This window comes from Peromyscus californicus, unplaced genomic scaffold (assembly GCF_007827085.1).
Source record: "Peromyscus californicus insignis strain IS unplaced genomic scaffold, ASM782708v3 Scaffold_8__1_contigs__length_139910024, whole genome shotgun sequence".
Classification (NCBI taxonomy): Eukaryota; Metazoa; Chordata; class Mammalia; order Rodentia; family Cricetidae; genus Peromyscus; species Peromyscus californicus.
This window is the reverse complement of record NW_026294606.1, coordinates 96,648,173-96,663,306: the sequence shown is the minus strand read 5'-3', so window position 1 is coordinate 96,663,306 and position 15,134 is coordinate 96,648,173. Positions and strand designations below refer to the sequence as shown.

The window sequence follows — 15,134 nt, the reverse complement described above, 5'->3', positions numbered from 1 at the left end:
TCTTAAAGGAGGTTGTTGCTGTTGTTGGGTAAGGATAGGAAGCAAACACTAAGCTGCAAGGAAAATACAATGGAAGAATTAATCATAATAAAAATACATAAAAATTGAACCGTTTCTCTAGGAAAGCCATTAGTTCTTGGGAGTTGGCATTGACCATAGCAAATTTGTTATTAACATTTGAAAACTGTAATATAAGGAACTAATATTTCAAATTCCAGAATGTTTTAATTTACCTAGCACTTGGTGACTCGTACTAACATTAGTGCGCTTCTTCTGATATTTCCTAATAATGATATGCTATTTTAAAAAACTTGTCATTTCAAAAAGATGGCTCTTTTTTCCTCATTTTTCATAGTGTTTGGCCGGATCAACTATTGATAAGAATGCAGTGTCTAGCTGTGCCTTCCCGGGGTTTGCCAAAGCTTACATGAGTCAAGCTGTGTGAGGTCTCTAGAGAAATGCTTCCATGTGCTACACATCCAGCAAACATTGTATAGCACTTATCCCATCCAGTACCACTGTCCTGTTTCACTCAAAGCCACATTGCTGTTATCCAGTTCATGCCTGTGTGTTTCCGTGGATCTCTCATCTACCAAGTTTCCTGTCCACCAGGATCAGTAATCCTGGGATCTGGTTAGATGCAAATACAATGAACTAAACTGGCAGGGAGTCTATCTAGGCATGAGAAAAAAAATAAATGAGGGTGAGCTGAACTCCTAGGCCTGTCCTCAGTGCTCAGGGAGGTTTTAGCAGAATTTCAACTACCTTGGTTTATCCGATTCCCTCATCACTAAAACACAGTAGTTAAATAGCAACTGAGTCAGAAGATAGCTTGGACAGTCCGTGGTGTGTCACTCAAGGAGGGGGCCAATAGGACATGGACTCCATGGCCCCTGGAAGAGTTTAATATATTGGTTGTGAAGGATCAAAAATGTCTTGAAATAGGGAGGTAGACATGAATATGCATCTTTGGCAATGATAGGTTTTGTTTCATGGGAAGGAAACTTTAATTTCCATCAGACTCTAATTTCAGAAATCTCTCCAAAAATTGTAAAATGTTTAAACTTGAAATCTGAAATATGTTCGTAAAGTGGAGGACTACTTCTAATTAGTATTCAATTAATCCAGGTTTACTTACATACTTGAGAGAGGAGAAAAAAAGAAGTTTAAACCAGAGCCATGGGTAAACCTGAGCAAAGACTGCTCACTGTCTAGACCAGAGAGGACTCAGGGACAGGAGAACCTTGTCTAAGCCATTTAAATCTGCAGCAAAATGAAAAGATTAAGTAGCAGATACTCCTCTGTGCCCAGCCACCAGATCATCATGATTAATTGCTCTCTCAGACCAAGCAGACCAGGTTTTGCATTGTTCCTATTGCTAGCAAGGCATAACAGGGTTCTGTGACTCAGATATCTCTCCTGAATTGAGCTCTTTCAGCTCTATCAGGGATGTCCTGACACAGGGACAGAGATGTGCAGATTCTCTTAGAACACAATAGATGTGGTCCTCACCTGTGTCATCTAACTGAACTCCTCTTAACCCAGATCTGGTAGGTTCCAGGATAGACAGGAAAGTCTTTATAGATGCTGTGACATCCACACACAGAGGTTGTAACAACCTTATCCCCAAATACATGGAACTGTCTGTTCCTAGGAAACAGACTACTGTGGGATCTCTTGGACCATATCAACCCTTCCACACGTGAAAAACATAATCTTCACTCTTTTGGACCAGTGTCTGAAACATCACCATGCTCATGCCATTAGCTCAAGAGTTTATTTTCTACTAAAATATTTCTTCCAGGTGGAGTTGCCTCCTAAGACCTGTCACTCAAAGTATTTGCCACCTGCAGTTTTTCAGAGACTAGGAACAATTTAAAAGTATGAACTGTAACTCATTTACCGTTATATCACCTGTGCTTGGAATTCAAGACTGAGATGGGGCTTACATAAACCATCATCACAGGAGAGCATTGTAATATTCTGAAAAGATACATGGAAACAGACAGCTCTTTGCCTGTGTGACCTCAGTTTCAACATGAGCATAGTGGGGTTACTACCCCAGAAAGCTGTCATGGAGACTACACTTGATCTTAGCCAAAAGGCCCAGAAGTGATTGTCATGGAGACTAAATAACTGATGTAATATGGAGGTTAGAGTTCAGTATATAATTGTTTTTGTCCAGTAAATGGGTTTTTCTGTAATAATCAAATATGCAAATACAATAACCTCTTATGAAGAGAAATCCATTCCCAGCCAAACTGTAAGTCCAAGGATGCTTGGCTATGAGGGCTAAAAGAAGCCTTAAAGGAAGGCCACGAGATTCAGGTGAATGGCAATTTGGGAAGGAGAGAGGAAGTATGTGCCTCATCCTAACTTTGTCAGGTGTACTGATACTGTTCAAGCCTCTGCTACCACCTAAACAGTCTTCAGAATTCTAGTGACAGAAAACAAGGATGTAACTCAATTAGTAGAATGCTTGTCTATCATGCACGAGATCGTGGGTTCAAGTCCTCAGCACTGTATAAAGCCAGACATGCTGATGCATATCTAAAACCCCAGGTCTCAGAAGGTGGAGGCAGGATGATCAGAAGTTCAAGGTCATCTTCAGCTACATAATAAGTGTTAGGCCATCCTAGAAAACATGAGACTGTTTAAGAAGGAGGAGGAAGAGAATAAGGGAGGAGGTGGAGGAGGAGGAATAGGAGAATTATTCTAGGGACAGAATGAGTTTCCACAAAGTCATGGCTGTGGAGAGGAGACAATAAATAGTAGGGAAGATGGGTAGTTAGGAAATCCAAAGCTCTCAATGGCTCATTAAATAATCATATGATTTAGAGCAACTTACTTGAGATTTTACTGCAAATACATAGAAATGTGTTTGCTTCATCAAAGAAGAAATCTGAAAATCGGAAGGATTTTTATGGAGGTCACAGTGTATGTATTAGGAGAAACGGCCCATGTCTGTGATGTAATGGAAACACTGTGCATGTTAGGTACCGCGGACAGCTCCCGGTGAGCCTGGTCCTTCTTAGAACCCCATCATGAACCACTTTCCTTTAATTTTTTACTTCTTTATTCCCAGATCGGGGACCGCGTCATGGCATTTGTCAACTACAATGCCTGGGCTGAGGTGGTCTGCACCCCAGTGGAGTTTGTCTACAAGATCCCAGATGACATGAGTTTCTCTGAGGCCGCTGCCTTCCCCATGAACTTCGTCACAGCATACACAATGCTCTTTGAGATTGCCAATCTCCGGGAAGGGATGTCTGTGCTTGTGCACTCAGCTGGCGGTGGGGTGGTAAGTTCGCTGTTGGTGATTCTGTTTTTTCAGGGTCGTGATGGTACAAATGGAGTTGAAATTGACAGTGTGGTTCTTATGTGAGTTGTCATTGGTAGGAATAGTCCACAACGGCAGTGGTACTCTCATGAACTGCAAAAGCCTTTATTGATTATTGTAGTGGGGTGAGGTTGAACATCATAGATGGTGTCTCTGGGGCTTAGGATGTTCTCAGAGAGTTATGTGAGGACACAGTGGTCTCAGGCGTGGTTTTTGTGGAGAGACACTGAGTCTTGGCATCATAATCAAGTGCTGTGTTGATTATTATGAGATACTTGCACATGTCACATCTTACTGATGCCATGTAAAATGCCAAGATAGTGGATAATGTCCTTTTCAATTAGTTGCAGTACTTGACATGATTCTTATAGTAACATTCTAATCCACTTGTGCTCTGGTGTATTTTCTTAAATGGGAAAAATGTGGACAGAGATTGACCTGTCACACTAAGAACTGCACATGAACCTTAGCACACCCAGGAGAGTGATCATACGTGGGACTATTCTGTGTGAAATCTTTCAGACATATCTTTGCCAGGTGGGAAAATGAAGACTATCGAAATTTCTTCTCTATAGTTCATGTACGGTGGGATTTTCTTCCATGGTTTCGATATGTCTTGGTGTTTATGTCCAATGCATACTGTATGCCCTTCACATGGACAATTACCAGGCTTGACATATTTGATTGAGGTTTAGGCAGTATTACTCACTAACTCAACACAGATTCATTAAGCACATGTCGTGCTCTAGACACTGTGGATACACAGACTCAGAAGAGAAGGCACAATCTAACAGAATTCAAAGGTTTCCTGAGTTGTGATATAAGTTCTTATGATTTAATCTGGCTCAGATGTTTTCATTGGAGGGTTGTTAATATTGATTTAAAAGAAAACTTGGCTTTTCATAATTACCAGAAATTTCTGAAGTTTAAAGCAAATCGTGTGTGTGTGTGTGTGTGTGTGTGTGTGTGTGTGTGTGTGTGTGTGTAAGCCAGAGGTTGATACTGGGTCATCAGATGTCTTCTGCAGTTGTTCTCCATCTAATTCTTTGAAGTAAAGTCTGTCACTGAACCTGAAGCTCCCAGGTTACGTAGACTGGCTGGCCAGCAAGCCCCAGGGGTCCACCTGTCTCTAGCTACCCTGCACTGGGACAATAGGCACCACCACACCTCTCTTATTAACATGGATGCTGTGAATGGAACACAGGTCCTCATGCTTGTTCAGGAAGCACCTTACCAGGTCATGTTCCCAACCTATGAACGACATTTCTGCATTTCCTTTTTTAACAAAGCAAGTTCACATCTAAAAAATAAGGGTGTGAAAGTTTCAGAATGCCTGAAGAAGAGATCTTCAATCTTATTCACAAATTTGCTGATGTCTTCTGACCATGAGTAAAGATATAATAAAAACTAAATGCCGCTTAGAAAAGAGAATACTTTCTGTTCCGGCAATCTGCTAACAGCGAGCAAGCCATTTAGCATGCTGGCATTTATGGTCTTGGTGTGTTCTGCATATGAAGTGTGGGGATGCTTTCACGTTGCCAGCAGAAGCACCTGTCCTTACGGTTATTCTGGCTTCTGTCCTGCCAAGGGTCAGTGTGATGGTTCATTATACTTACTTGCCAACTTGATTGGCTCTGGTATCAACTAAAATGCAAGCCTCTGGGCATTACCAGGACTTTCTTGATCCGATTGTTTTATTCAGGAAGGCCACCCTAAATGTGGGTGGCATCTTCCAAGGGCAACCCAGATAAAAAAAGACATGGAAGACAGAAGCCTTGCTTCTTACCTGCTTGCCTCTACTCTTGCTGGCAAGTCCATGTATCCTATTGCTACAGCACTCTCTCAATGGTAGCAGAACCAGTTTCTTCAGGCTTCCAATGCAAGCTGAAGATGAGTAGCTCTCCAGGAATCCTTAAGGCCTTCAGCATCACAGTGGGACTGAGCAAGCCAGTAAGCAGCATTCCTCTGTGGCCCCTGCTTCAGTTCCTCTCTCCAGGTTCCTGCCTTGGCTTCCTGCACCAACTTCCCTCAGTGATGAACTGCTACCTGGAAGTGTAAGCCAAAGGAACCACTCTTATCAAGCCGCTTTGAGTCAGAATGTTTTATCATAGTAACTGAAAGCAAACCAGAACAGTTAATTTGCATATGTCATCACTGATTATTTTCCTCTTTCTTCTTGTGCTGAGAACAAATAGCAACATATCAAGAGTATCTTTCTCATACAGGAAAAGAAATTCTTGGGAACTCACCATAATTTTTACTCTCCCTTGTTCTGAGCTTGCAGATATTACGAACAATAACTGAAGTGAGAAAAAGGTGAAGGAATTAGAGAAAAGGGCCAATAAAAGGAGGAAAATAAGTTAATTGGCATTATACAGGCTGAGACATTTTAAAGCTTTGTTTGAGATAGGCAACAGTTTTCTCCCTTGGCTTCATAATAGCTGACAAAAATAGGGGGAAATGATCATTTGTGTAAGCAAGCTGTGTTCATTTAATGGGAACAACCCCATTAGAGAGAAAAATACTGGTTTGGAGAGTAGGGGGCTAGTCTTCTGTAGCTTCTCGTAAGGAACATATGTGGGAAAGTCATGAGAATCCTCACTAGAGCTGCTTCAGGAAGTGGAATAGTTCCATGACATCTCCTATGCTATGCTCCCAAGGCTGTCAAATAGTATAGAAGTAAAATAAAATTTAGTGAAAGTCAACATTCCCCTGGGACCAAGAGGATGTGGCTTAGCTTCATCTTTGGACAGATTTAAATGTGTGGTTCAACCACCTGTCTCTCCAGCGGGAGGGCCTCCTTGGAGAGCATTTCTTCCAGACAAAATTGATAGGTTCAATGATACAATTCAAGGCCACCATTAAAGGAAAAAGTGTAAACCAAGCACATACTTACACATATGGACAGTCATCTGATCTGAGCAGGGTTGACAGTCTTGCAGAAATGAAGAGTGGCCTGGGGGAGGTGGGGACCACCTCCACCCCCTCATTGTGGAGATGAATGAATCCTCCAAGTTAGAACCAAATTCCTTCCATGACTGGCTGATGACTGTACACGTGGTCAGGGACCCCCTGAGGGAAATTTCACCTGCATTATCTGTGACACTCTTGGAGAGGAATGGAGATGCTCCCCACCACTGTGTACAACTGTTACAGTAGGCAGGACAGTGGCTTCTGAAGACACCCAAGTCCCTGGCCCCTTTGAGTATGTCCCTTTTAGAGCAAAGGGAATTTCACAAATTTGATTATGCTAAGGGTCTTGAGATGGAGAAATTCTCTCAGACTGTGGCTGGTCCCAAAGTAACCACGAGAATTTTTGAAGCCAGAAGAGGCAAGCAGAAGAGTCAGGGAGGTTTAAAGATGCTTCCATGTGGCTTTGCTGACAGACTGGGGCTATGAGCCAAAGACAGCAGGTGGGCTCTAGATGCTGAGAGAGACACTGCATCTAGAGCCCACAGAAGGAAAGAACTCTGCTAACATTTTGGTTTCAGCTGAGTGAAATCCATTTTGGATATGAGATTTCCAGAGGCAAAATATTTAAAAAAAGAAGAAAAGAAAAGAAAAAAAAGACATTTTTGTGAGCTCTCAAGTTTGTAGCCATTTGTCACGGAGGCCATTTTTCCTGGACCCTCTCTGACAGTAGAGATCCCACTGTGGCTTAACAAAAACACAGGAAGAAATAAAAGAGTTAAAATTTGTCCCCCTTCTCTGGGTGATTCTAAACCTGTTCTGTTGCCACTCAGCAAACCAGAATATTAGGAGGACATTGGCCGTTCATTTTCATGTTTTCACTTACTCAGGACTGGGGCTATGGCTCAGTCAGTAAAGTGCTTGTTAAGGAAAGCATGAGGCCCTGAGTTGGATCTCCAGAACCCATGCAAAAAACTAAATCTAATGAGACAGAGACAGGCACATTTGGGGGATGTGCAAGTTCCAAGCCAGTAAGAGACCGTGTGTCAAGAAACAAGGTAGACAGTTCCTGAGGAATGACCTCTGGCCTCCACATGCATGCAAACACATGTACACATGTACACACACACACACACACACACACACACACACACACACACACACCATGTAGTGAATTTTCAGGAGTAAGTATAGACATTTCAAAAGCTGTGAGACTGTGGCCCAGGCATGCATATTCTAGCTAAATTTTAATGTGATGGTAAAGATTAAATGTCATTAGGATAAAACTGTCTAAATTGGGTTTCTGTAAAAATATACAGTCTTAATAGCACCAAGATTTCTGTTAGCTTCACAGTAAAGGTCGGGGTGGAAATTTTGCAGATAGCTCTTAAAGAATACCAACCTTAGCTGTGATTTTATCCAACTATAATAGGGCACTGAGAAATAATTCAGACCAGAGCAGGATGTGTGGTCGCTAGAGTGACTCAAATGTATCCACTGCTCCATCAAAGCCTTGGATACGTAATTTCCTCTGACTATAGCATGACCAGATGGCCTGAGATGGTAATGCCCCTAATCAAATCTTGAGAAACTGGTGGAAAATTGGCTCATGAGCCCTTAAAATGAAAGTAACAAAATAAGCGATGGTGTGGGACTCATGTCAGGAACTGTATGTATGGGCTTTGTTGCAATCCCATTCAGCATGCCTTGTTGATGAGCCTTCCGAATTTCAGCATCATGACTTGGGTATGCTCTGGTTCTCGAATAAGTGGCACGACTGTTACTGGGAAGCCATTTGCATCTACTTGTGACATTCGATGCTCTCTATGGGATTTTCCTCATATTGGAGCAGTGACCCCCTTGGCACTGAGTGTCATCCCCCTTTGACAGATACAGGAGCTGATGGATAGGGGGGTGAGAGCAGTAAGAATGTCAGAGACATAATGAGCTCCAAGATTCTTGACCCTGTACTTCATTCTCTTGTTGCTCCACCATCTGGACCCCAGCAACAGAGAGACAAGAAGATGAGAAGGGTTGATCTTACAGACATCCTCAGTAAAGGACTCCAGGAAGTTGGTGCTAGATCAACATCTCACTCCCCTACCCTCCTCCAGCCACACTGACCTGCTCACTCTTCTTAGAGCACACCAAACACTCTAAACTTCTGTGCTTTCTTGAATCCTGTTTCTTCTTTCCAGAATGATTGTCTTGCCTAATTCAAGTGTCACCTCCTCTGAGAAGGCAAATAGCAGTCACAGAAAGCATCCTTATAGCTCTTCCTTTATACATGAGTTCATCTGAACAGTGTTTCTTAGTTTGAGGTGTTATCTAGTAGGAAGCATGGATGGTTGTGTGGTCAAAAAAAAAAAAAGCCCTGAATTCAACACTCAGCTCTGCCCTCCAATAGCTAGATGATTGTGAACAACTTAAAATCTATAACATGGAAACAACCATGTCTATCCCATGGCATCTTATGAAATGTGAGAAATATGGGGTTGTCATTCATTATTCCTGGCATAAAGTTTATTGATTTTTCTAGAGAAAGGGGGGAAAGGGAGAGAGAGAGAGAGAGAGAGAGAGAGAGAGAGAGAGAGAGAGAGAGTGTATGTGTGTGTGTGTGAGAGAGAGAGAGAGAGAGAGAGAGAGAGAGAGAGAGAGAGAGAGAGAGAGAGAGAGATGAGGAGAGGAAGTGGAAAAAGGTGAGGTGAAGGAATAGAGACTGGGAAGGAATGAGGGAGAAGACAGAGACAGAGAGGTTGATCTCTATATTCATAGTACCAGGAACAATCTTAGACCCAAAGCAAGGGCTGAATGACTTATAACTTCTGGCAAATATTTGATGCAAACAAGGGTTTACTCTAGTTCATATATTATACTTTCCAATTATGCCATGGGATTGACACCTCACCTCCACCCAAACCTATGAAAGTTTAATCACAAAGCATTGTACAAGCTCAGATCAAAGCTAATCCTTCAAAATATCTAACCAAACTCCTCATAACTGCCAAGGTAATGAAAATAAAAAAGCAAAGAACTCCTAAGAAACTGTCACATATCAGACGAGACAAAGAAGACAGGATATATGTGTTGGCATTAGACATATCTGGGAAGAGGTGATCTCAATTGAAGAATTGTCTTTAACAGATTAGCTCATGGGCAAGTCTCAGGGGGAATTTTCTTAATTAATGATTGATGTGGGAGGGCCTGGCCCACTGTGGGCAGTGTAACATCTGGAAAGATGGTCCTGGGTGATATAGGAAAGCAAGCTGAAGAAGCCAGTAAGTAGCATGGCCTCTGCTTCAGTTCCTGACTCCAAGTTCCTGCAGGAGTTTCTGCCCTGACTTTCCTAAACGATGGATTGTGGTGGGGGAAATGTAAGCTAAGTTGCTTTTGGTCAGTGTTTTATCAAAGCAATAGGAAACCAAACTTGGAAAACATGGAAGTGCAATATAGTACCCTAGGTCAGCTCCTGGAATAGAGAATGTAGCCTAATGGGAAAACTGGTGAATTTCAAAGAAACTCTGCAGTCTAGTTAATATGATGCTAATTCCCTGCTTGGGGTGAATGTACCCTGGAGTGGAAAGCATTGCCATTAAGGACAGCAAGGCAATGTTTAAATAGAAAGTCTCTATCCCTTTTTGTAAAACTAAAACTGTTCCAAGATAAAGAGTTGGAAGAAAGACAGACAATTTCAGCTAATGGATTCTTGGCTAAAGTAAATGAATTTTCAAATTCTTTTTATTTCTCTAGCCCTGCCACAGCAGCCTCTCATTTTCTCCAAGCAAAAGGGTACTTTAGAGAAAACAGAATGCAGCTAGGTCTCCATCAATCCTAGCTTTAGTTGCAAGCCAAAAAGAATGGCTGAAGCATCCACAACTCTTCCCTGAAAGTGAGTGAGGTTTTTTGCATGGGCTCCCAGATGAGACAGTGTGAGAAGACAGAGAGAGAAGCAGGGTGAGGAAAGCTGATCGTTCCATGGTTCTTAGAAAAGAAAGCACAGTTTAAATTTCAGAGTTAACTGGCTACAGCACAATGACTACACTCCATTCCTTATGGATAAGGGATGTGTGGCCTTGAACTCACAGAGATCCAGACGGATTTCTGCCTCTGGAATGCGAGGATTAAAAGTGTGTGCTACCATGACCTAACCTCTATGTTTAATATAGTGGCTGTTCCATTCTCTGATGCCCAAATAAGTTTATTGGGGTGCACAATATATCAAGCACAGTATCTCCCAGCATCATTCAAAACCATGAAAAGAAGCAATCATGAAAGGGAAGGAGGAGTCTCTACTGGGGCACCCTAAGTCTTCACTACAGGATTCCACAGGCCCAGGAACTGGTGATCTTCTCTAAATGATGGATTCACAATTCTTTAGCATGAAACCTGATGGAGAAAAAGCCTCAGTGTTTTGAAGAATTTAGGTGTGTAGTGTGATGCCTTTGCTTCTTGTTGCTCAGATTTTTTTTTTAAATCCAGACAAAAACAACTTAAGGGGGAAAGGTTTTTTTACTCAGAGTTCAAAGGTACTATCCATCATAGTGGAGAAGTCATACAGCAGAAGCTGGAAGCACTTGGTCCCCTCACGTCCTCAATCAGGAAACAGAATGATGACTTCATGTTGTCATCAGTTCCCTTTCTCCATTATACAACCCAGGACCCTAACTGGGGAATGGTGCCACCCACAATGAGCAGGTCTTCCCATCTCAACTCATGCAATCAAGATAATCCCCCATAGTCATGCCTAGAGGCCTCTCTACCAGGTGACTCTAGGTTCTGTCAAGTTGACAGTTGTCATGAACCGTCACAGGAAGATGTATTATCTCAGCAAGAGTCAGTTGTGACATAGAACTTTTTTCAATGGTGGAAAGTTGATCTTTCTGAAAATTTAAACTCATCGTTGTGGGGAAGGCATGATAGAACAGAGATCATGTCACAACAGCCAGAGAGAAAAGAGAATTCTCTCTGTGGAGATGTCATCTTAGAAGAGTATTTTGTTGAAAACAAAACCACGATTGCTCATAAAAGGAACTAACATTGACCCAACTACTCAAGCCTACAACCTAAGAACTATGGTTAGTTCTTCTCTGACATGATGTCCCTTCCAGATCCCATGACTCATTCATTTATTCACTCAGAAGTTCAGCACATAGATTGTGAAGATAGGCTTAATTCAGGACATTGAATTATGAACTAGAAATTGAACAAGTGATAAGACAGATTCCCTTCTTTCAATGAGAAGTTCAATAAATCAAAAGTGGACACATTAATCAAATAATTACATAAATAGCTCTGCTGTGGGCTTTGAAAGAGATACTTGCTAACATAAGTGTTCCTAACAGAGACTTGGTATAGAGCAGGGTATGGAATCAGAAAGCCACTTCCTCATGGGAATGCCATTTGCACTCCACTCTAAGGATGATGAGTGAACTGGACCACGGTGGAAGCAAACAACCTTGGTGAAAAGTGCGTTTGGGATGAGTGATTCATGAGGGTAGGGAACTTTATTAGAAATGGGGTGGGTTGGGCTTTCATGAGAAGTGGGGGGTGTATGCCTTCAGTGAAAGAATTTCAGACAACAGGATATTTCTTATGTCTACCAACCTCTCCATCTGTCTTAGCTTGGTTTCTGTTGCTGCAATGAATACTATGACCAAAAGCAACTTGGGAGGGAAAAATTCCTTTCATCTTACAGGTTTCAGCCCATTGTTGATCGAAGCAAGAGAAGACGCTCAAGAAAGGCAAGAACTCCAACAGGAAAAGAACTCAAAGTAGAAACCATGGCAGAGGTTTCTTACCAGCTTGCTGTCCATGGTTCAGGCTCAGCCAACTTTCTTATACAACCCAGGACCACCTACCTAGGGCTGGGACCATGGACAACCACCAAGATACTGCCTTACAGAGATGTCTAAAGGCCATCTAATTGAAGCAATTCTTTTACCGAGGTTCTCTCTTACAACTCTGGGCTATGTCAAGTTGTGGCTGAAGCTAATTAGCAGCCCATCCTTCTTCCGTTGCTTTGTGGCCCCAGTATCACTCACCTAGGTTATTGCTGAAGTTCTTTAACAGTTTCCTGCTCACAAAGTCTCCTCTTTATGCTTTTTAAAATTTTTCTCTCTTTCTCTGTATGATAATGTGTGTGTTCATGAGTGTCTATGTGCATGTGAGTGCCATGGTAAGCTTGTGCATGTCAGAGGGACAACCTTGGAAGTCAGTTTTTGCCCTCCACCTTGTTAGAGACGTGCATTCTTTGGTTGTTCGTCTTTACATACACCAGGCTAACTGGACCATAAGCTGCTGGGGATTTTCCTGCCTCTGCCTCCTGTCTCACCAAAGGAGCGCTGGGATGACAGAAGTATACTGCCATACTTGGCTGTGAAATGGATTCTGGGGATTCAAATTTAAGTTGCAATGTTTGCACAACAGGGACTTTGACAACTGGGCCATGTGTCCAGCCCCGCCTCTCTTTGTTCTTTCAGCTCGTTGCTTGGGTCCACAGCCCACCAATCTGCTCCTATATCTCTCTGCTGTAACAGACAGTGGGGAATAGTGGGAATTATTCTCAGGTTAAGCTCAACATCCAGAACTTCGTGGTGTGTGCTGCCACTATTGCCAGCATTCTCCTGCTGCTCGCATCTGGCTTCTTCTCCTAGGTCTTTACCTCAGTGGGACAGTGGTTTAAAAAAAAGCTTTCAGCATCCATAAAGAGCATGGAAAAGATAGCTAACTGTCCACCCAGCTCTGCATTCTGCTCTCTATGAGAAGCTGCATAATGCCCCAACTATGCCCTGCCCTCAAATCTAGCTGGGATGATGTGCTGATGTTTGGGTTGATGGTGGAGTATATAGACAGACTCTCTATAATACACACCAGTTCCAGGCCTGTCTCTTCCATCATAATCTCCCATGATTTTTTCTCCCCAGTTCCTTGCAGGTGTTGAGTTTAGTCCAAGAGACATTCTGAACCTGGTACTGTTCCATCAACCTGGAACCCTTAGAATTTCTACTTTCTTCCTCTACTCCATTCATTCCCTGCCCCTACCATCATGTGGACTTCAAGTAAGCAAAGGGAAGGAATAGAAACTGCTACTATCTAAACCACTAAGATTCCTGGAATCTCCCGTTCCCACTACTCGTGTTCTTCCAAGTCTTTTGCAGGATGAGTCTAGTTCATCTACCTCCCAGTCTGCATCTTCCTTCTCCTTGGGCTTTCCCAAGGTCAGTGATCCTGACCTGAGTACTGGATTCAGACAGTATGGGTCAAAAGCCCAGTGCTTTGAGCAACTGCTTAACGTCTCAGTTTCCTCATTTATATAATCGGAATTAAAACAATGCAATGATTACTCCAAAACCCTCTATTCATGCTAAATGAGCTGACAATGAAGAGGCACTTAACTCAGAAGAGCAGGCAAAAAGGATTAGCCATGATAAAGTGAGGGTCAGCTTACCTCATCCTGTCCCCTCAACCCACAAAACTCAGATCTCTTTATTTTGTACATATTCCCTGCTTCATAAGGGCTGTAAATACTTGTATACCAAAGAGCTCATCATTTTAAAAAAACATTCTAGATGAAGTATCTGCTAAGAAGCCCTGCTACTGAATTAATCCCAGAAGGAAAATAACATTCCCAGAATTCTTGTAAATTTTAATCTATTAGGCAGTTTGTGGGGCTCTTGTTCATGTCAGAAAATGTTTTTCTAAGAGGTTTTGATCTGCATCCGGTCTATGTACTAGGTGAATGAGATCCATTTTCATGGCCTCTGTGCCTGCCCTTCCCATCACCCCTCCACTATCCCATGGCCCAGTTCTCCTGAGTCCTTAGTCCTTTCCTTCAGGGATGTAAACTGCAGCCACATACATAAGAGTTACAGAGCTGTAAGGAAGCAAAGACATCACCACCTTCTGCCAATCACTAGCTATGCACTAGATGCTTTGAAACATTTGTTTATTTCCTATTAAGTTCTCTCTGTTGGACTTTATGTAGCATCAAGGATAAGAGACTGTGAACTCTCAGTTTAAAATCCCTCTGTTCCTGTTTTATCTTCCCAACTGCTCCATCTGTAAAGTGTGAGTGAGATTACTGCCAGCCTTAACAGTTAGTGGTGAGCTATAACACCACTTGTCATACCATCAACACCAACAAAAGTTTAGCTGTTATAATGTCCCAGACTAAGAGTTCTGATAATGTTTCCAAAGCCATAGAGTGAATTAGTCAGAGGATCAAATTGATCCCAAGTATCCAGGGCTGGTGATTCCCACAGCATATCCAGCGCTCTTGACACTACTCCCACATCAACAGCCTCAGAAACACCTACATCTCTCTTCATTTCTTTTCTGCCTACTTCACTTTGTGCCCTAGAATAAGGGAGATTTTTCTGTGGCGAGACACTTGGTCCCTAAGGGCCTACAATGATAGGAAGCAGAACTGCTAAAAATTTAAAGAGAACAAAGCGGCTCTGCCATGTCCTTCATGAATAATTGACACCACCAGGATTAGCTGCATCTTCACATCAGCAGAAAGGGCCATGACTAGGGTTAAGACCTCCTCTAACTGCCAACCCTAAGAGACAAGCACTTGCTTTCCTAAATGTCCACCATGCTCCTGCTCCTGAGAGATGTGATGGAACAGGGTCCCCATTCCCCATCCTCAGAAACATCTGGTGAAAACATCTAGGATGGATTCCTTATGCCACCAACATGCTTTATATTACATACTAAACACATTAGATATACAGATATTAAACACAATAGATAGATATTAAGTGCAATAAATGATAGATAGATAGATAGATAGATAGATAGATAGATAGATAATAGACAGACAGGTAGGTAGGTAGGTAGGTAGGGAGAGAGAGAGATCTAAACACATTGCTGGCATAGGAAA

General features: G+C 42.3%; 1 protein-coding gene across 1 annotated transcript in view; it reads left to right on the top strand.

The window, feature by feature from the left end:
- The window catches only part of Vat1l (vesicle amine transport 1 like), a 164,141-nt gene that overhangs the window by 29,614 nt on the left and 119,393 nt on the right, over positions 1-15,134 (top strand). Inside the window, exon 3 of the mRNA XM_052728074.1 lies at positions 3,086-3,301. Within this exon, the coding sequence (XP_052584034.1) occupies positions 3,086-3,301 (216 nt within the window). The remainder of the gene's footprint in view (positions 1-3,085; positions 3,302-15,134) is intronic.